The sequence below is a fragment of the Scomber scombrus genome, chromosome 16 (assembly GCF_963691925.1).
Source record: "Scomber scombrus chromosome 16, fScoSco1.1, whole genome shotgun sequence".
Classification (NCBI taxonomy): domain Eukaryota; kingdom Metazoa; phylum Chordata; class Actinopteri; order Scombriformes; family Scombridae; genus Scomber; species Scomber scombrus.
Window position 1 is genome coordinate 12,557,345 of NC_084985.1, and position 21,508 is coordinate 12,578,852.

The window sequence follows — 21,508 nt, forward strand, 5'->3', positions numbered from 1 at the left end:
TGACCGTTATAGATACAAAAACAATGAGGTAAAAAGGTAAAACAGTGAATGCAATTAAAGATTCAGCTAACTAAATTGAGTATCTATAATAAGGAAATAAAAAAATAATTAAACTTAAAATCAGATCAGTGTGATATCAAGGTCATTGTTACTTCTATTACTTCCCATAAGAGAAATAGTTTTGGATTATAGGACTTTGTGCATAAATTACTTTGGCATGTCACAATAAAGAAACACATTGAAAATAATTGCTCACAGAGATTCATTCATTCATTACCGTATATTTGAACAGGCTGTATATACTGAACATTACATCTGACCACTTTTTTTTAACCATTTAATATTTATCTCAGCAAACCGTGAGCTCCTCACTTCTTTGCATTATTTGTACTCTGTTTACAGTTCACAGAAATAGTTTCACCTGTATATAGATGTTGTGCAGTGTTGGGGAGGAAATAGTTACATGTAAACGTGTTATGTAATTTAATTACAAAATAAATGTAACTGATATCTGTTACAGTTACTGAGAAACAAATGCGTAATTAAATTACAACTTATGAAAATGTTGATGATTACAAAGGGGGTAACATCTGAAGTCAAACCTTTAAGATTTTGCTCAGTAGTGTTTTTTCTAATATAAAATATTTAACATGTAACTGAATACATATATTGCTTATTTTAATTCTTTGAAATCAATATTTTTTACAATTTGTAAATAAATCATGACATGGACCTTATTTGGGACACATTTGGGTTTAAATTGTGTCACAGTATCAATTAAGACCATGCCAGAATTTTGACTTTTTTGAAAAATCTTTATTTTATATTCCAAAATCTACGTCAACTAATGAATACATTTTCAAATGAGAGATACATCTTGCTTCATAAGAAAATGATATCCCTTATACATCATGTCAGTATCCATCAAAAACACCTGAATTTAGATTTTGGTGAGTTTAATGGGTACACTTACCCTAACAGTGGAAAACATCTGTTAGAAAAGTAATCAAAATGTAATCAAATGTAATAAGTGACATCACTTTGATGAAGTAATTGCATTTTAAATAGGGTAACTAGTAATCTGTAACCTATTACATTTCCAAAGTAACCTTCCCAACCCTGTTGATAAACATTGGTGTGTTGGTCCTTTATCTCTGAGGCTGCAGATTACGAGGTGTCAATGAACGCAGCAGTTAATCCAGAGAGTGAGGATGCATAGCAGCACTGTGATGTGTCGACTGAACCTCGGCTGACTACTTCTTTCGGCTCTGATTGATAAAAACCAACGACACTTTGTGCTTTCAGCCCTCAAAGCCCGTTTTCTGAGCCTGAACCCGTCACAGATTTGAACCAGACCCGGACTACACAGACGTGACGCTGGGACAATGGAGTCTAACGTGATCCAGGACAGTATCCGCCCTCAGAGGCTGCAGCCGGGGATTGGATTCGGTTCAGTACCGACCGGGACCCTCCGCTCCTCCTCTCTCCGGCCCGGGGTTACGGTCCCCATCGCGCCACTGCTGCCCTCCCCGGCCTCCTTGGCCGCCTCCTCCGGGCCTCCTCCTCCTCCGCCACCGCTGCAGCTCCACAGCCTGTACGGAGGCATCGGCATCGGCGCCGGGCTGGGGCCGGGGGCCGGCGGCCACTGCAACCCGGGGAACCCGGCGGTGCTGAAGGAGGCGGTGGAGGCTGTGGTCCGCAGCTTCGCTAAACACACGCAGGGCTACGGCAGAGGTAACATGCATAGGGGTTAAAACTCAGTTTATGTGGAGATGATGGTGTTAATGTACCTCAGTTTGTACTCGGGGAGTTTAGAGGGGCAGAGAGACACTTTTAGCTGCGCCATTTGTTTGGAAGTGGATTAGAGACGGAAAAAGCACTGAGCCACATTCCTGTAATATTTATGTTTTTCTGCACAGTGTCAAACACACAGACTTTACACTGACTTTACACTGTACTCTGCTAATTTTTAAACTATTGTAACATCACCATAATGTTTCTGTGTGCAGTTAAAAAGTTTTCCTTTGATATTTACACGCCTCCAGTAATGCAGGCTTCAGTCACAATTCATTACAGGATTAACTACAACAACTCGGGGGGATTATTAAAGAACAATAAGATTTTATACCTTTAAATTAGCCATAGTAAAACAGTTTTACATGAGACAAGGTGTAATACTGGCCCCAGGGCTGGGAAATATATCGATATTATATCAATATTGTGATATGAGACTACATGTCCTCTTAGATTTTGGGTATAATAATATGGCATAAATGTTATTTGTCTTTTCCTGGTTTTAAAGGCTGCACAATTTTATGAATTTACCAGACCTCTCTACTCCTTCTAGTATTTGCCTTTACACACTTAATTGTTATATCCACATCACTGATGATTATTATCAAAAATTACTGTAAATATTTTGTGAAAGCACCAATAATCATCTCTACAATATTGTTGCAATATCGATATTGAGGTTTTTGGTCAACAATATTGAGATATTTGATTTTGTCCATATCACTCAGACGTATCTGGTCCTTTGATGTAAACTGAAAAATATTAACAACATTAACAAAAAGCTGTTTTTGATATTGTCAATAAGAGCAGATATAGTGGGTAAAATTGAAAACCATCCCCCTTTTAGTTAATAATAAAAAAAGATTTTATCCATCTTTGTAGAGTTGGCCAAAATATTTATGTTAAATTTAAACTATACATCATATTACAGTGAGTAGCACCGCACTGATATACTGTACAGTGACAGGAGATTTTAACAGAAAAAGACATGGTAGATTTTCTGAACATATGATTGATTAGTGCTCATTCTGATTGCTGTTTGCCTCCTGATGGATGGATGTTCACCTTTTTATTTATCACTACAGTACATCTCCCTGGCAGAGGCCGTTCTTATAACATTACACCAAAAGCTGCAGTAATGTTGGCAGTTGGCAGCTAATACAAGTGTGCCTGTCTGGTGGTAATAGGATTTATTTCTCAAAGATTGTCCCTCTGTGCTCTGTGCTTCTTCTCTCATTTATCCCATTTAGGCTACTTAACACCGTGAGCTTTGCCAGCAATATGAAGGCTTTTTTATTAGGGATATATTTTTGTTCTTAATGTTGCTCCAATTTTGTGACTTATTCTCAGGGAAGAAAGGTTTTAAGTGAATATCGCAGAACAGAACATTTAAAGGAAAATGTATATTATATTTTGGCACTGCAATAATAATTTCTCCCATGTTATTGAAGCCTTTCTACATTTTTCCTTTGATATAATTGTCATTATGCCATTACCAGGGTATAAAAAATAATTCATTTTCATTATGAAACTCAATTGAGTAAGAAAGACTCTTTTTGGCTCCCATAAAAGATACAAAAATCAAATAATGTGCTCAGCCATGATTTAAACAGACATAATTTCTGCATTATTTTATATAATATCCATAGTCTATGAGGTGGTAGTGTATGTTTACTTAAGCTTGTGGCGCATATGCATATTTTTAGGTCCAAATATGGAAGATTAAGAGCCATGCGCATCATTGGAAGATGCCGTACTAGTCATTTTGATCACGTAACACGATTCATTATATTATTATTAAATGTTTGGACTTTTTATTCAAGACAGATGTTTATAATGACAATGTGGAAGCTGGGTGGTCCTGGTGCATCAGTGGACTCATTTATCCGCCATCTAACTGTCACATTGTCCCAATATTCTCTCAATGGTCCCTTTTCATTGTTTTGGAAACATTAAAAAACAGATAGAAAACAGACCAAGCTTATTACTGTCCTGAATCCTTTATTCTTTTTGGAGTCTCACAAACAAACTTTGTTGGGGTCTGAATTTGGTTTGTTGGACGTAGTTGTTTTTTGAGAAAAAACTGCCAGCAAAAACTGCCAGCAATGTGTTACTTACAATCCATCTTCTATCATTTAAAGAATACCCATGATAAATAATAAGATGTGTAATGATTTAGACGGACTATATTATAGACCAATATGAATAATGAGAGTACAGCTTTCCCATCAGATATTGGTAAGTAGTTCTTGAATCACATCAGTTATAATTTAATCATAGGCTAACAATAACAGCAGAGTTAATACAGAGGATTTGACTTTCACACACAGAGAGCGATGACAAAATGATTTGGATTACAGTGTATCTTAACACTTATCTATCTGATGACAGAATAAACCTCAGAGCTTGTTTACAGAAGCCTCAATAGTTGGCACGGCTGCACCTCTAAAACGCACTGATCAGGCTCCAGACTGTATGCGCGAGCCAGAAGCAGACTGTCTGTCCTCATATCAAACAGCGAGAGCTCAGCGGGAAAGAGCTGTGAGGTAACAGAAGTCAAAGAGCTTTGGATAATGTTGGCTGCACTCAAACCTCCCCACAGAACCAAACCCGAAGAATCGCTCATGACTCAGTTGCAAATTTTACTGGTTTTCTTTGTTGTTTTTTCCCTTACTGGGGGGGGGGGGATCTAACTTCCCATCATGAGCGAAAACGAAGTGTAGAGCTGAGTGAGTGTTGCTTTAAGCAGCTCCTCTGAGTTGATGTAGTTTCCTCTAAGCAGCCACCAGCAGGAAAAAGCCTTGGCATCTTTCAGATAACCTTCCCCCCACCCTTTCATTTGTTTTGTTTAGAGAGGATGTCGCAGAGCACGGCCAGTAACTAATCAACAGCCTGTAACTTTAAATACAAACTAATCACAAAATGTACTCAGACTTCTGGAAACTCCAGTATTTTTAATGTCAACTATGACAAACAGTTGATACACAGTACCGCAGTGTGATTAGACTTCTTTTCTGTCTGTGCCCTACAGTAAACGTGGTGGAAGCTTTACAGGAGTTTTGGCAGATGAAGCTGACCAGAGGGGCCGACTTGCGGAACGGAGCTCTCGTTGTTTATGAAATGGTCCCATCCAACAGCCCACCGTATGTTTGCTATGTTAGTCTTCCAGGAGGCAGCTGCTTTGGAAGTTTCCAGGTACAGCATCTGCAGTTTGTTAGTGTGACTGCTGGACCTAACTGGACCCACTTGGGTTTTTATATTTGTGTGTGTGTGTGTGTGTGTGTTTCCGATTGCATGCGAAAGCTAACGCCTGAATTCTTCGCTATTTGACAGTTCTGTCCCACCAAGGCAGAGGCAAGACGCAGCGCTGCCAAGATTGCTCTCATGAACTCTGTTTTCAATGAGCATCCCTCTCGTCGCATCACAGACGACTTCATCGAGAAGAGCGTCAGTGAGGCTCTGGCCTCCTTCAATGTAAGTTATATGTTTTAAACTGCTGAAGGTTTTGTCAGTAGGAAGCAAAGTCACAGTTTATCTGCAATAAAACTGAAGAACAGAGCTGCAACTAATGATGATTTTCATTAATGATAAGTCGATTAATTATTCTGTCTGTAAAATGTCAAAAAATGGCCATTATAATTCACCAAAGATGAAGGTGACATCTCCAAATGTCTTGTTTTGTCTTAGCAACAGTTAAAAACAGAAAGATGTTGAGTTTACTATCATGTATGACAAGAAAAGTATCTAATTGTTACATTTGAGAAGCTGAAAGCAGCAAATGTTTGGTTTATTTTTGGGCTTTTTATGCCCTCTATTCAGACAGTCTGGCAGAGAGGCTGACAGGAAACAGGAAAAAAGAGGGGAATGACCTGCAGCATTGGTCCTTGGCCAGATTCGAACCAGGGACGCTGCGATTATATGTCATGCACTCTAACCACTCGATCACCAGGGTGCTCCCAAATGTTTGGTATTTTTGCTTAAAAATGAGTTAAACAGTTATTGGACTCTAGCTCTAGTAAAAAGGACAGATAAAGACACGTGAGGTACATGTAGAGGTACAGTATATTATTTACATGTACTGTATGTATGTGTAATGCAGTTGGCAACATGTATTTTGCACAATGTATTCACCTATTACTGATGATTTGAAAAGGAAACTGAGGAAAATCACCTGAACTGGCTTCTAAAATCAGACTTTTGCTAAGATGTCTTCTGTTACCCTCACCCTGCTCTCTTTATTATGTTTACCCCAAAAATCCAGTTCATGTCAAGCTGCAGTTTGAAGCAGAGCAGCACACTTGCATTAACTGCTCTCTGTCATTCACAGGGAAACAGAGAAGAGGCGGACAATCCTAACACAGGGATAGGGGCATTTCGCTTCATGCTCGAGTCCAACAAAGGAAAATCAATGCTGGAGTTTCAGGTGCGTAAAATATGTTTGACTGTGTTGTGTCAAGTACCATCTAATGCATGAGGGTAGTGTGAAAATAGCACTGGTGATGTTGAGTTTGAATGCTGAAAACTGTCGACTAATATGACTGAGAGTCTGCAGATATGTGAGGCAAAGGTTGAGTCTCTTATTCCTGCTGTGTTGGTTGTGTTTTTCTTCAGGAGCTGATGACTGTTTTCCAGCTTCTGCACTGGAACGGAAGCCTGAAAGCCATGAGAGAACGACAGTGTTCCCGACAGGTACGGTTTAATATACAGGCCCATCTCACAGATGGGTTTGATTATCCAGGCTCGGCAGTGGTTTTCATTTTTCACATGAAGTATTTCCTACACAAACAAATCCTCTGTCAAATCCTATATCTTATGACATCATTATTCAGGATGAATGAGACGTTTTCATCTTGTGTCAGTAATGTTTGAGAGCAGCAGCAAGCTGGAAAATAAGAATACCACAGAGGAAGTGCAAAAAGCAAAATATGACATTTAGTTAGCAAGTTATTTACTTGTTTATACAGGAACTCTCATTGAGTGCAGGATTTATTTTACAAGATCTGGGAAGTAAAAGTTCAAATCAATGATTCGTAATGAAATGAAGCAGTTTTAGAGTATCGCAGAGAGAATTGCAGCCATGTGAATGAGTTAGTTGCAGACTCTGAAGCTGTTTCCTGGGGTCTCTAAATACCGAACATGTTACATTGCCAAGTGCAGTTTTAGAAGGTAAGATCGCAGCTATATCTCCTCAGCCAATCAGGAAACGGCACAGGCCAGTATGAAAACATGACGGATTTCTGGACAGAAGAGAGCTCATCCAACTTTTTTGAAAGGCAGCATTCACTTTTCACAGTTCACAATTGTAGCTCTAAAACATATTCCAGTAAAATAAACAAAAACAATGCTCTTTGCTCAATTGCATGTGTCCGTGGGTATGTTTGGTGAGTTAAGTGGTTACGTTAGCTAATGTTAGCAAACAAAACACCGCCACTATCATCCATTTCATTTTAATTCTTGCCGGATAAACACAAACAGAAATCCTGCTAATCTGCTCAATACAGTCTATCGACCCAGAAGTATGGCAATGCATCGTTTCTATGGAAACAGTTGTCTGTGTTGTCTTTGATGTGAACTGCCCTGTTTTAGATCATTTACGATGGGATGTCTCGGGACTATGGCAGTCTTACTGTGAATCATTGATCTGAGACACTCTTTAACTGCATATATGTTTTTCAGTTCACTCCCATGGAAACGTTCATAGTACTGAAAAGCAGTTTCAAAAATACTTTCTATTCGTCTGACAATTTATCCTACTGGTTGGCTGACACGTGAAGCATATCGACACACCTTCAGATGGGATATTTGATGCTTTAAGCTCTTTTTCTGACACTGTTGCCACTCACCCTAACCCTAACCCTAATGCCCATTAGAGGTGCAGCTAAAGATTTACAGAAGTTTCAAATGCTTCCTCGTTAGCATCCAGTGCAGAAAACTGACAGTATTTTATGAAAGAAAAGAGCTTTACAGTATCAAAAAACTTGACCTATGACTCTCATTTTACTCACAGGAAGTGCTGGCTCACTATTCCCACCGGGCTCTGGATGATGACATGCGCACTCAGATGGCTGCCGACTGGGTGAACCGGGAACAGAGCGTCGCGGGCGCAGTCGGCCAGGAGCTGGCCTCCACAGAGCGAGAACTGGAGGAGGCCAGACTGGCGGGCAGAGAACTGCGTTTTTACAAGGAGAAGAAAGACATCCTGATGTTAGCTGTGGGCCAACTCAATGCAGCCAACACTGCCACTCTGCCCTCACACTAAACACGCCGTCCGTTGCGGAAACATGCCTTCACACTCCGTAGGATTCCTGGTAACAGTATTGATCGCGTCATAGATATAAAGGTGATTCTTCTGAACTTATACGTTTTATATCTCGTGTGTTGTTATGAGGTCCAGGTAATCAGGCCTTGATTTACAGTATGCACGTCCGTCCGTAAAAACAAGCACTTGCCGCCATAGCCGTTACCTCTTTGTGCCTAGTGAATACAGGATGTCAGTGCTTCTTTCAAATTACCTGTACATACACTCGGCATACCAGCTGACTGTTTTTTTTTTTTCATGGTTACATATCTATTTCCTCAAAGTAGACCTACAGAAACAAAGCCTGCCTTTCATTGGTGAATGTAAGGGACATATGACCCATCAAACCAAACCAGATTTAAGGATTAATCATTCTGAAGTCAGACAAGCGTGTTTCATTAATGTTTTTGTGTGTGTTTATACTTACATCTAGTATTCTGGACTCATGATGGTGAAAATAATGGACCCTGTGTCTATTAATAGAGCAAATAACTAAATATAATACTACATAAACTGCAAAAACTTCAATGACTTGGATAAAGGATCTTACTGAATATGAACACAACTCGATCAGGTCATGTTAAGCCTGTTGTACAAAGAATATTGTGTTTGGAAATTGAAGCATCTAATAACTTCAGAATTTCAGTGCGAATAGAAACACTTATTGGCTTGTGTAATAATTTGTGGGTACTTGGCAAAGATGTCAGCAGGTGACTGACCGCTCTGACAGCAGCTCAGGTATCTCAAACATCGGACCATCGCTCTGTTTTCTATCTTATTTTGTGTGTGTGTGTGTGTGTGTGTGTGTGAAGGCTTCTGAAAACTATCTCAGCATTCGTCGTGCGCTCGGCGAGCATGACACTCGCAGAATGTATATTTCTTTTCAGTGCGCTCTCAGCTAAAAGGACCTAAAAAGTGACGCTGTTAAACATTTAGACTATTGAATTACTCCTGATTGTGTTTGTCATGTGCTTCAGCTAGAAGGAACCGTAGACTAAAAGGTAGAAGGAGATGTCAACAGAAAGTCCAAGCTGCACGATTGTGAGTTGAAGAACCTTTCTGTTAAAATGAAGTTGATTCATTGTGTGTGACTCATTGCAGTCGATACATAACAGCACTTGTGGTTTATGTTGGAGTTTTTTGGAGATACTAGAAGCAGTGATTGGTTGTGAGCAGTGCTAGTGTACATTCATGGGCTAAAAACAATAGTATGTAAGTTGCACTTAACACCTTCCAAATATTTTTATGTTGAAGGACCTGATTTCATTCATACTGTAAATGTGATATCTTTTTATTTCTCTGTCTATCTAAAATGTACTTTAATGCATTCATTAAGGATGAAGGCATTTCAGTGAGTAGCCTTTTAAAGACCCCATGCGTTGAAAGTGAGAGTTTGAATCGTAATGTGTGGCTCTGGGTGGAAGGAAATGTGGGGCAGCGTTATGCAAGTTAAACAGCAGGAGGGATCACGCTGCTGCTGAGTGCTGGATTATCAACATCAGAAACTCATTACACAAAATATGAGGAGACGGCAAATAAAAAAAACAAAGAATTTTGAAAGAAGAATGATTAAAGCCAGACCAATTTTATTGTTTTATTGCTGTATCTCTTCCACGGGATCATCGTGCCTTTATTAAAATTGGTAGCATGCAATATTAAGACACGTTAAAAAGAATCCTCAGAGGTTTCATTTCATTTAATGGGGTCTTTAAAAGACGCCTATACTCAATTTTACAAAGTCTTTTGTCATTTTATGTAAAGGTAATGTTATAGATCACATGCTATATTGTTACAGTACCTTAATATGTTACACGACATTAGATTATGAAGGATTTAATAAATCTTACTACCTTTGTTATACATTTATAATCTTTATATAGCGTTGGTTTGGTACTCGGCTTGCAAAATCTGTGTGCGGCACCTGTAAAAAAAATGTTTGCAAGTAATTTTAAAAAAACAACCCTGCACCTCTTATTAAATACTGAAATGTTAAAATAGCCCCACTGATAACAATTCTTAAAAAATACATTGCAACATGCTCAACTCACAATCTGCCATGAAAACTGGGTGCTAGATCTTTAAAGTAGCAGATAATGGAAAAGAAAGACAAGGACATCATTACAAATAGACTTTTCTAATTGCCACAATTAAAAAAAAAAAAAAAGTCTATTTGAAGTGTTTTTCTATTCTTTCTTTCCCCATTAGTAACAGACCATTTAACTGGTAAAATGACCTCACTATTCTGCAGCTCCATTATCTCACATTTTCCTTGTAACTTGTGTTTACTTCATTTTACGTATTGAACACTACAGCTCCCAAAATCTCAGCTGCAGATACGTTATCTGAATTCATCACTGTCTGTATCGTCCTTTGAACCAATTTCATGTCCAACTTGGGAACTTACTGTACTGCCAGTGCAGTCACGCTAAAGCTGAAATGTATTCATTGAGAAAAACGGAGAAAAAAAGGTATTTCAATGAGCTTGTTATAGGAATGAGGCCGGAGATCTTGAATTTTGTGTATTTTGTGTTTTTCTCCTAATTTAGATGCTTATTATGTGACTTTTGACCACAAGCCATTAATCTCTGAGCTCTCCTCTTATAAATGCCTTTGACATTTCTTTGTGATCATTGTTAATGAAGGCTTTTTTTTAAACAATGTGTTTTTGCTATCCATTTTATATATAAATACTTGGGCTCTTCATCTTTTGGCTTTGATGCATGATGTGTTGATTAAGTTCTGTTTTTATATGTTTCATATTATATACAGTATTGTTTTATAAGTGTTCCTCAAGGCCCATATTGTATGTATTTTCTATGAACATTTTGTATTCCATGTTTATACTTTTAGTAGATTTATATGATGTGATAAATTGGCTGATACAAATGTTCATTGATTTGTCGCTTGTTTCACTGTTTAATACGGGTGATAAACTGAACATATAATCAGGACCAAGTAAAGAGGTACTACATGGCTGTCATTAATAAATAACACAATTTTTCCTAGAGGTATTACAAAGAATGCACATTGAATGCAGTGAATACTGATAGTATTATTTAAGTATAGCACATCTGGATTAAAGTAGACCTGTGTGTCTGTGACAGTAACTGCACATTGCTGACAAAAGTGTAAAAAAAAGAAGAAATATCACTATCCTTGGTATTGATATAGGCAACATTTTATCATATGAATGTTATGACTATATGAATTCATTTTAAAGGCTTATTTTTAAAGAATGGAAAGCTATTCAAACTTTAAATCCACTTTTTTAACTTTTGTGATGGAGATGAAAAAGTTATCTAAATGTAATGTAGCTTTGTTATGGCTGTGCGCATGAAATCTATGTTCATTTCTATTTTAAATTCAGAATAACAAAGAATTGTAGGTATGAGTTACAATTTTATCTCTCACCTCATCAGTGTTATAAAAATGAACTCACTCCTTTAGCCAAATGGGCAGAGGCACAACTGTTATTGTAATGCAGAATATGAATACCAAGGCCTGAAATGAATGTGGTAAACTGTGAGCCCAGACACAGACAAAAAATATTTCATCTCCTTTATTTAAAATAAATTCAAATTTCTCCAGTTACTTAGTGTTGTAAGAAAATTAGGCCTGCTACTATGATAATTTTCATTATCAACTAATGTGTTGGTTTTCTTCTTAATAAATCAGTTAGTTGTTTGGTTGATACAATTTCAGAAAAGGGTGAAACATGCCAATGACATCCCAAGATGACTTCCTTAAATATCCACAACCCAAAAGTATTCAGTTTACTGTCATGGAGGACGAAAGAAACCAAAGAATATTCAAAGCTGAGAAGCTGAAATCAGAGAATTTAGACTTTTTTTAACATTATTTTTTTGGGCATTTTTTTGCCTTTATTAGTAGATAGTTAGTGGCATAGAGGCCAACTGGAAACAAGGGGAGAGAGAGAGAATGGTATGACATGACAGGTATATGGCATGCACTGTAACCACTCGGCTACAGGGTACTCTGAATTTGGACGTATTTTACTCAAAATTATTTATTGATAATCCAAATAGTTGGCCATTCATTTAATAGCTGACAATAATTGATTAATCAGCTAATTTTTGCAGCTCTCAAGAAAATGTTAGGAAAGCCAATAGTCTTTTATATGATTAAGTACAATTTTTCAGAAATTCTTTTATTAAATGCAATTACATTAAATAAAATTAAATTGAGTTTAATTTAACTTTGATTTTAATTTGATTTAATTTAATTTAATATATATATATTTTTTTAAATTATAAATATTTCTTATTTTGTTTAAAATACATTAATTATTTCATTTTTATTTTATTTTTAAATTAATTTGAACTACATTTTATTTTATTTTGTTACTTCCGTCTCTGAGCGTAGGAAGAGGCGGGATTTCCGCTCAGGACGCTTGCCCTCCGTTGTTCATTCAACATGGCAGCGGGACCAATTTCTGAAAGAAATCAAGGTAACAACATCATTATAACACCTATTTCAACCATTTCATTTCGGTCAGTCATAAATCGGTGTGTGCTCTACACTTCACACAGTTAATTTTGTCTTTGCTGAGCCTGGTTAACTAATATTTTGTGTTAATAACCGGTCGATCACATGGAAGTGTGCAGGTATCGTTAGCTTCGCTTGTCGCTAATTCATTCACTAAAGTCCAGTTATATGTACTTTAATGTCTTTAAACTGCTTGCTGTATATAAGCGCAGGTGTGGCGGTGTTTTTGTCATTGATTTAATTACTGTGGCGGCTGTTGTTGGTGTATTAGGAGGAGGTATATCCTGTTAGCTAACAGCTAAAGCTAGCCTAGCAAGCTATATAGCTAACATGGAGTCTGCGGCAGAAGTGAGTTTCAACATATGTGACAAGACTGATGAGGATGTTTTTGTATAGTTGTTAATGAAGCCAAGAGGAGGAGATACAGTCTGAGAATATATGAATCCATTTAACCTCAAGAACTGTCTAAATGGCTCAAAACATGTATCATGTGACTCTAATGAGTTAAAACAAAGACAGTCACTATTTTAGCTCCAGTATATGAAAATATTTCGGGTACTATTGTGTCAGACTTCAGCTAGCTAACTTTATCTTCCAAACAACTAAAATATCAAAAGCGTACAGTCATAATCAGCCAGTTTGTTGTAAGGGGGATTGTAATATTAAAGTAAAGTTTAAAGGATAGGTAAACAATTTATCAAGTCTGTCTTAAAACAACAGTCAGGTGGCCATATGAAAACTGAAAACGGTTTTCCTCAGAACATGAACAGGAGGGATGAGTACAGCAAGAAAAACATGTCTCAATGTTCAAGTAGTAGTTTACTGTTACCTAAAAGATTTCAAAGTCCTACCTGATTATTTATTATTATTGTTTAACAGCTCGACTCTTGCAGGATTTCAGAATCAGGCTTCTCCTTATCCGAGACTTGTTTAGACACAATAACAAACAAAAATATAATTTGGAAATATTTGGCAATTCAGTAAATTTGAAAAACAAGCAAATATTTGGTGTTTAAATGTGATTAATGGTTAATCCACAGCAATCCGACATTAAGCATCTCCATTCCCCTGCCATTTGACTTCACTTCATCCTACATTTGGTCTAATTTGGACTCCTCTCTCATTTCTTATTTCAGATGCCACTGTGTATGTTGGCGGCTTAGATGAGAAGGTGTCTGAGCCGTTACTATGGGAGCTGTTTTTGCAGGCTGGTCCTGTGGTCAACACACACATGCCCAAAGACAGGGTCACAGGCCAACATCAAGGTGAGTATCAGCTAGTATACATGTCACTCTACGGAGAAATCACACCTACAAGAATCTCTATCATGGCTATGAGGCTAACTTTTTCACTCTTCCTCAGGATATGGGTTTGTGGAGTTCCTCAGTGAAGAGGATGCTGATTACGCCATCAAAATCATGAACATGATTAAGCTCTATGGCAAGCCGATTCGAGTTAATAAGGCCTCAGCACACAACAAAAACCTGGATGTGGGCGCAAACATCTTCATCGGTAACCTCGACCCAGAGATCGATGAGAAACTTCTCTACGACACATTCAGTGCCTTCGGGGTGATCCTCCAAACACCAAAAATCATGCGAGACCCAGACACCGGCAACTCCAAGGGTTACGCTTTTATCAATTTCGCCAGCTTTGATGCATCAGACGCCGCCATCGAGGCCATGAACGGCCAGTACCTCTGCAACCGGCCCATTACAGTGTCTTACGCCTTCAAGAAGGATTCCAAAGGAGAACGTCACGGCTCGGCCGCAGAGCGACTCCTGGCAGCCCAAAACCCTCTGTCCCAGGCAGACAGGCCACATCAGCTGTTTGCAGATGCACCGCCACCACCGAGCGCTCCGCCACCGGTCCTGACCACACTGGGAGCTGGGATGCAGATGCCTGGTACGGATGACATACTTTGGTTTAAATGCAGTAGATACTGAAGGATACAATACATCCTTAACTCACACAGTTGTGGTGTATTGCAGAACATATTCATGAGCTGATTGGAAAAATAGATGATGATTTCAGGTCATAGACTGACAGAGAACATAATACAATATAATATATATCTTTATTTTATATAATTTTTACTCCAAAGCAAAATAGCAGCTGTACTACTAGCTCTGTTGGGCTTCTACCATTCTCATCTGTTACATTTCTTTCCTTCAGTATACCCGATTAACTCAAAATGTAAAAATTGTTGCTGCGCAGGCACCACTTGAAACTCTTTTACATATAAAAAGATAGGTACGCTTGGTTTTTAGTCTGGCTGATAGCCATACATGCCTTTTACTTTGTCATAAAGAATATCATAAAATGGCAATGACCGCTGAAAAGGGGAAGGTCTAAGCTTTACGATAGTGTCATAAGGAGTCCCATTATAAAAAAAAAAAAGTTTTTCAAAAATTGTGAATTAGTGCAACTACAAGAGGCCTCTCTGCAGCTGTATGTCATGGTGTAAACACCCTAGTTAGTAATATGGTTGCACATCTGCAGTTTTCCGAATTGGACTTCTTGTCTTTAATTACTGTCTCTCTGAGCTACAATTAGCGGTGTTGGTGTGTTTTTTCTCTTGTGAAATTCACAGCCACAATCCACACGCAGTAGCTACCTCTGAATAATTGCAGATAGTTGCAGTTTGAGTAGTTAAATGTTGTGCCTGCCAGGAGAGTAGATAACGGATTTCATTACTGGCTTCGAGATGAAGCACAATCCTTTTTGGAATGTGAATGTGCTGCTCTGCATATTTTATCAGCTGGGTGAGAATGACATTGATTTGATTTTAATCTTGCACAGCTGTGAATTGGTTTTTGAAAATATACTAATACAATTACATAATACTACAATCGAATATAATGAATGTAAAATTTTATTGAACTAATTCAACAGTCTGATTTTGTGTACTCGCCGAACATGAAATAATAACTTGTAAATCCAACCTGTCTCTGTGCAGGCATGCCGCCTCCTGGTGCTTTCCCTCCTGTTCCCCCTCCGGGCTCGATGCCTCCTTCGATGCCCCCGAACATGGCCATGCCTCCAAACGCAGGGAACCCACAACAGGGTGGTGGACCTCCACCTGGACCACCGCCTTTCCCTCCTGGCAACATGCATCCAGGTAATGGCTTGTTAAACTTAAAACATGTTCCCACAAAGCCTGCATGTAGAAAACACAATACTCAATATAGTGGCCAAGTTTTAAAGTATGTTGTAGACATTTTTGTCCTCGCTAACTAATCAGATTTTAAAAAACAGTGTAAACATTCACATTCAGTATCAGTACATCTAAACTCTGTGAGACAAGACAAATTTGCTCAAGCACGTTTGTTTGTTTTTGTCACACAGGTATGGCTCAGATGGGCATGCCACCTCCTGCTCCTCCTGGCATGGTGCCTCCACCTCCTGCGCCTCCAGGATCAAATCAGTCACGGGCACCGCCGCCCCCCGGCATGCCCCCACCCCCACCTATGGGCATGCCACCCAGAGCACCGTATGGACCTCCCATGGGTAAGAACTGTGGCATCACCTCACATCTTTGCTGTCAAATAAAAACCTCTTCAGCTCACAAACAATACCTCTGTTATTTGAGGGGAAAATGCTGTTTTTTTTCCCTAAATAATTGACCACTATAAGCTGTAAAACAACAACTGAAGTGTTAACACAATAAAACACATATACACATCATTCCCTTCATTATATCAAACAGTGCTGAAGTCAGTCTGAACAAAATTCAAAACAGATTTGTGGTATTTTTTACTACTTTTTTATTAATCTTTCACCATTAACCCAGAACATCACAAGCATGTATTAACAGAACTGAAAAAAAGAATAAAGGGAAAAAAATTAAATAAAAAACATGTAAAACCTGTTGTTCAAATTGCTAAAATACTGCACCTCATGAATTTTAAGCTCACTTTTCTTTGCACACAGTGATAGAACATCGTCAAAATTGGAAGTTTTTATCACATAATGAGTCCACTTTCTCTCTCTCAGGTCACCCTGTGCCTCCAGGTATGAGAGGGCCTCCTCCTATGCCTCCACCTGGCTATGGTGCTCCTCGTCCTCCTCCCTTTGGCTTCCAGAGAGGTCCCCTCATGCCCCCAAGGCCCCCCGGTGCCCCACCCAGGGTTCCTATGAGGGCCCCAATGCCACCGTAATCTTTCTCAGACTCCAAAAATGGGCTCTCATTTTTCTTTCTTCTTTTTTTATTTTTTAAACATCTTTAGATCTACTCAAGTTCGTAAATTGTGAGACTAATTTAACCACATGTTTGTATTTTTTTGGGTCACTGTACAGACGAAAGACCTTTTTGACAAATAAACCTTTTAGTACAACTTTTGGATGTTTTTCTAAATAATTTGTAATAATTAGTTGTAACTCATTATGGTTCAGATGTGTCCACTTTGGTATAGAAGTGTTAAATATTAAAACGTTCAAGGAAAAGCTGACATAGCAGAAATGTAGCCTTTGCTGTGAGACTCAGGGGTAGTTATGGAGTCTGTGCCAAGACACCATATACATGGCCCAGCAGTTTATTCAAAATAAAAGGGCTCATTTTATGTGGAGAGTTAAATTACTATGTTCATTTCTAACATTGGATAATAACTATATTTCATTGAGGTGTGCCAGTTGTGTCGCTGCAGGCTAATAAATAATGTTTATTGTTCAATTTGTGCCTTTACTGCTATAGGATAAGATTTAGGATCCCCATTAACCGTTTCCTAAAGCACAGCTTGTCTTCCTAAAAAACATACATTAAATATTAGTCAACTTGGCAAAAATAGGGTATATATTAGAGAATAACATTAATATGTATGAGTAAAACTTACACTGCCAAAAACTATGAATCAGTATATGTATAGCATTGTATAAATATGTTCTAGGAGTTTCCTTATTTGCCTTTTAAACATTGATGTCTATGTTATGTAGTCAGTAACAGTGGTGAAGAAGTCCATGTTTTCATTGCTCTGTATATTACAGTGCGTTTAGGGAAATGAGAGTTTGCCTCAGGAAGAGAAAACTGGCCATCTGTCGGCTGTCTGGTGGCAGACGTATATGACTCTAAATTGTGTTTACTACCAGTGGAAATGCCATTTGTTGAGAAAAGCCTGTAGGTGCTGATAATTCTTGTGTATAGGTGGATGTTTTGGCCTGATGGTGGTGATGGAGAACAGTCAGGGGAGGGTCACCAAAAGCAGGAGCAATCAAGTTCTGAAGACGATTAATATTTATGCCAAATTTCATAGCAAAGAGGCCCCGTAGCCATTGGTCACTTTTGCTCATTCAAAAAGAAGATATACTGAACAAAAGTGTGAAATTATACATGCAGCTCGGTTGTGTTGCAAGTTTGTGAAGTTTATTCAACAGTAAATAAAGTGGCCATGTAGTCTAATTAGTATCACCATGTAGATGCAACTTAAAAAGCTGCCTGCGTGTTAATCAAAACAAGCTATTCTACTTGTTTTAAATATATTTAGGTAATACATAGACACATTTGTAACATTATGAATGAATGGACTGCTACTTGTGACAGTATTTTTACACTGCATACAACTTTTACTACTACAGAGGACCACAGGTGTCACGAAAACGGTTATAAAACATTTATTAATTGATATTTAATTGGACAGTTAAACCATTAGGTATCTTACAGTGAGTTAATGTGAAATCATTTTGCTTTAACTGCTTTTTATCACCAACCACGAGGTTAAGTATAAGGAGCACCGGCAGTTTGTTTTACTCCAATAAAGTTTATATGAGGCTCTCCAAAATGAGACATTTCTAAATTAAAAATGATGCCTTTATTACCTACCTCACAAGCCTGGAGTTTAGGACAATCACCCTACACACACACTCTACAAAATAGAGATATGTCTTCTTTCTCAGGAGTAGAAATAATTGATGAACATTTTTATTTTATTTTATTTTTTTTAAAATCTCATCATTTTCACATTATTGATCATTCAGCCTCACAGCCTCGTGCATGTGTGTGTATGCTCACGTTTCTTCATGGAGGGTCTTGATGCAGTAAAAAAAAAAAAGGAGGAGGGGGGGGATCAAGAATTGGCAAATGGTTGGCATGGTAACAGGAGTCAGGTGTGCTTGCACGTGTGCGTTTTTTGACATAAATGTGTTAAAACAATTATTATTATCATCATCTGTTTGTAAAATTTAAAAAAGCAGATGGATAGAAAGAAGGCGTTTTTGCGCGCATGCGTGTGAGGATACAGTGTATTTAAAATGTGTCGAGTGTTTTAAGCATTTCATGAATAAAACGTATAATTAGCTGCATTGGTTTTATATGGAAACGTGTACATTATACGAGTTTAAAGGCGCAACAGCCGATGCAAAGCTGGAGGAAAAAGAGCGCAGATTGTGTGCAGATATGCGCCAAAACCCCTCCGGGTATGAAGGCGTTAATAATGTGCTCGTGCGCGCGCGAGGTGCTCGCATGGGGGGAGGGGACCCCTGCGTATCACTGAGTGTGTGTGGATGGATGGATGGCGTGGGCTCCTCTCCTCCTCCTCCGAGCAGCACAGCACAGCATCACCACTCGGTTCACAGCAACAGCTTCGTGCGCATCCTCATCCTCCTCACCCTCGTTCCTCATCCTCACCATCTCCGTCGCTGAAGAGGGACCACATCACAGGAAAAAGGAGGTAAGCTTGAATTTACCATGAATATTTGACATTTGGGAGCTGATGTTGACTGGATGTACTACTATTATTATTATTATGTTTTACAATGAGAAATCACGAGGGAGAGACGATGGGCGTGTTCTCCAACCATTTTCTTCACACAAGCAATTAAGATCGATTTTGTGAATTGAGGGCCTTTAATCCGATCCAAGTCGTGACGAGCCGCTGGCAGCGAGATATCCAAATGTCAGCGCAGATGTGGGGATGCAGGCGAGCTGGTATATGTGACAGATTTGTATTTTTAATCCAACCGTATTTGTAGGATGTGTAAATTGGCCCGTTTAGCGCTAAGGCCATTTTTTTTTATCCCTCTTAACATCAGTGAAGACATCTATGATGGACTGGAGGCTTAAATTTGCACATATTTAATCAGAGTCTTGGTTCTCAATTGCTGCTGCCCTTTCACCCAATTGCTGCTTGTGAAAAATAACAATCCTGCAAGAAAACTGAAAGCACAAATGTTAAAAACCTTTTGGAAATAGGCCTGCATGCATGAGGATGATATTATAGGCGTAATTATAGAGCGTAATATTTAGGGATTTCTTTGGCCATCGTCCAGCCTAATCTTCAAGTGTTCAGATTATTCATCGCGACACTTGAGCACTGACAGACAGTGCTTCATTTTCATAAGACCTGCCTGCATGTGATGATGTGATGGCTATCTGCTCTGCTCGTCTTCGCAAGGAATCTGATGTTGATTGATTTTTAAAAGGGAGGAGGGGGTGAAAAAAAGACTAAATAAATAAATATATAAAAGGGTTGCTCAAACCATGCAGGGAGTAGAATATACTCCTCATCCTCACCATCATCATCCTTAGGCCTTCCTCTTCTTTTCCACTGACAGGGCTGCATGTAGAAATGATGTCAAGTTAATGACAGGGACCAAATAAAGTAGTTCATCTGTAGCTAATTACCTGTTGCATAAATGAATCAGTTTCTATCTATATATCTATCTGAAGGTTGATTTATTGAGGTGTCTATTTCTATAATATTCCTACAGAGGCTGTTATCTTCATGCACGTGTGTGCAGGCAGTTTAACCCTTTCATACTGTTTCATACTGACCTCATAATTAGTCTCTACGCAAAATTTCTGGATCAAATCTATTTTTTAATTCATAGATACCACATCGTTAGTGAAGCTTTCAGAAAGCAGAAAGAGTATATCATTTACCGGTTGTTTTTATGGAGAATTTAACATTGCATTGCATGGCCCTATGTTATCTAAAATAAGAGAACATAACAGCCATCATTATTTCAATGGATTTTATTGAATGTGAACAGTTTTGAATGGTGAATTTCTGAAAGAATATGTGCCAATTTTAAGCTGTAGTACATGTACAAACATGTGTATCAGCTGCACAGAAAAAAAAAAAGATTTCCATTTTTTTAAAGGGGTTATAACAATTCAGGCTAAAAAAAGAAAGAAAAGAAAGGTGTTCAGTGTGTTTTTTAATTGCTCTCAAATGTAAAAATGGGTCAAATTTGACATGAGCAGCTTGTAAGTTATTCTTGTTAATAGGTTTTTTCCCCCTGGAAGACATCGTTACATGTCGCAGCAGGAAAAGCACAGGTGTAAATAACGAAATTAATGATGGTGGAATTTCATTTAGCTGCTTCACTTTCATGTTGGTGGTCTTGTGCATGCTGGCTTACTGACACTGAACAGAGTCATCGTTAATAATATTAGCAGCACATGTCCTTTTCCTATATGACCAGTTTAAATGTCAGCTGGTAAAAAGGTTTATTAGACCTCTGCTCAGGCTCATGTTACGTGGAGCTGTGCTGGGGAACGATAGGAATTAAGTGAGGCCAGAGAGGAGAAGTCAATTTGAAATGTAAAACTATATTGAGGTTATGAATAGAGGAAGAATTGTGGCGATTAGACGCCATTGATGTGACGCATCAGTAGGTGTAGGACCATGTGAAGATAGGAGATAGGACCAGCAGTGGTGATGGGGAGGAGGTGGGTTATGTAATAGTTGGTCTGGGCCTGAGGATTATGGTCAGAAAGATTCATGTCAGAATTTTAAATGTAAGGATTTTGGCAGCGTGTAAAAATGGAGGTGAGAGAGAAGATTGAAAAAGGGGAAAAAAGTAAAAATTCAGCTGTAGATGAGTAAAGGCAGAACGTGAGGGGCAAGATTTTTCTTACTGAACTTTCAGCAAAGCTTCGTGAACAGGTTGAACAATAAGACTATTTTCACAGCA

The 21,508-nt window shown here is 38.4% G+C and overlaps 2 protein-coding genes across 2 annotated transcripts; both read left to right on the forward strand.

The window, feature by feature from the left end:
• Positions 1 to 1,225: 1,225 nt before the first annotated feature.
• Positions 1,226 to 10,884, forward strand: lix1l (limb and CNS expressed 1 like). The gene is made up of 6 exons (XM_062435776.1): positions 1,226 to 1,734; positions 4,826 to 4,989; positions 5,128 to 5,268; positions 6,122 to 6,217; positions 6,406 to 6,483; positions 7,802 to 10,884. Exons 1-6 carry the CDS (start codon positions 1,386 to 1,388, stop codon positions 8,051 to 8,053), a joined length of 1,080 nt encoding a protein of 359 aa, XP_062291760.1. The 5' UTR covers positions 1,226 to 1,385; the 3' UTR covers positions 8,054 to 10,884.
• A 1,620-nt stretch (positions 10,885 to 12,504) lies between these two features.
• sf3b4 (splicing factor 3b, subunit 4) lies at positions 12,505 to 17,230 on the forward strand. The gene is made up of 6 exons (XM_062435971.1): positions 12,505 to 12,560; positions 13,735 to 13,863; positions 13,961 to 14,503; positions 15,558 to 15,719; positions 15,947 to 16,108; positions 16,595 to 17,230. Exons 1-6 carry the CDS (start codon positions 12,527 to 12,529, stop codon positions 16,756 to 16,758), a joined length of 1,194 nt encoding a protein of 397 aa, XP_062291955.1. The 5' UTR covers positions 12,505 to 12,526; the 3' UTR covers positions 16,759 to 17,230.
• Positions 17,231 to 21,508: the final 4,278 nt, after the last annotated feature.

Coding starts and splice junctions, on each gene's coding strand:
- lix1l (XM_062435776.1), top strand. CDS start 1,386: ATGGAGTCTAACGTGATCCAGGACAGTATCCGCCCTCAGAGGCTGCAG. Junction 1,735..4,825: donor CACGCAGGGCTACGGCAGAG/GTAACATGCATA, acceptor TGTGCCCTACAG/TAAACGTGGTGGAAGCTTTA. Junction 6,484..7,801: donor AACGACAGTGTTCCCGACAG/GTACGGTTTAAT, acceptor TTTTACTCACAG/GAAGTGCTGGCTCACTATTC.
- sf3b4 (XM_062435971.1), top strand. CDS start 12,527: ATGGCAGCGGGACCAATTTCTGAAAGAAATCAAG. Junction 14,504..15,557: donor AGCTGGGATGCAGATGCCTG/GTACGGATGACA, acceptor GTCTCTGTGCAG/GCATGCCGCCTCCTGGTGCT. Junction 16,109..16,594: donor ACCGTATGGACCTCCCATGG/GTAAGAACTGTG, acceptor TCTCTCTCTCAG/GTCACCCTGTGCCTCCAGGT.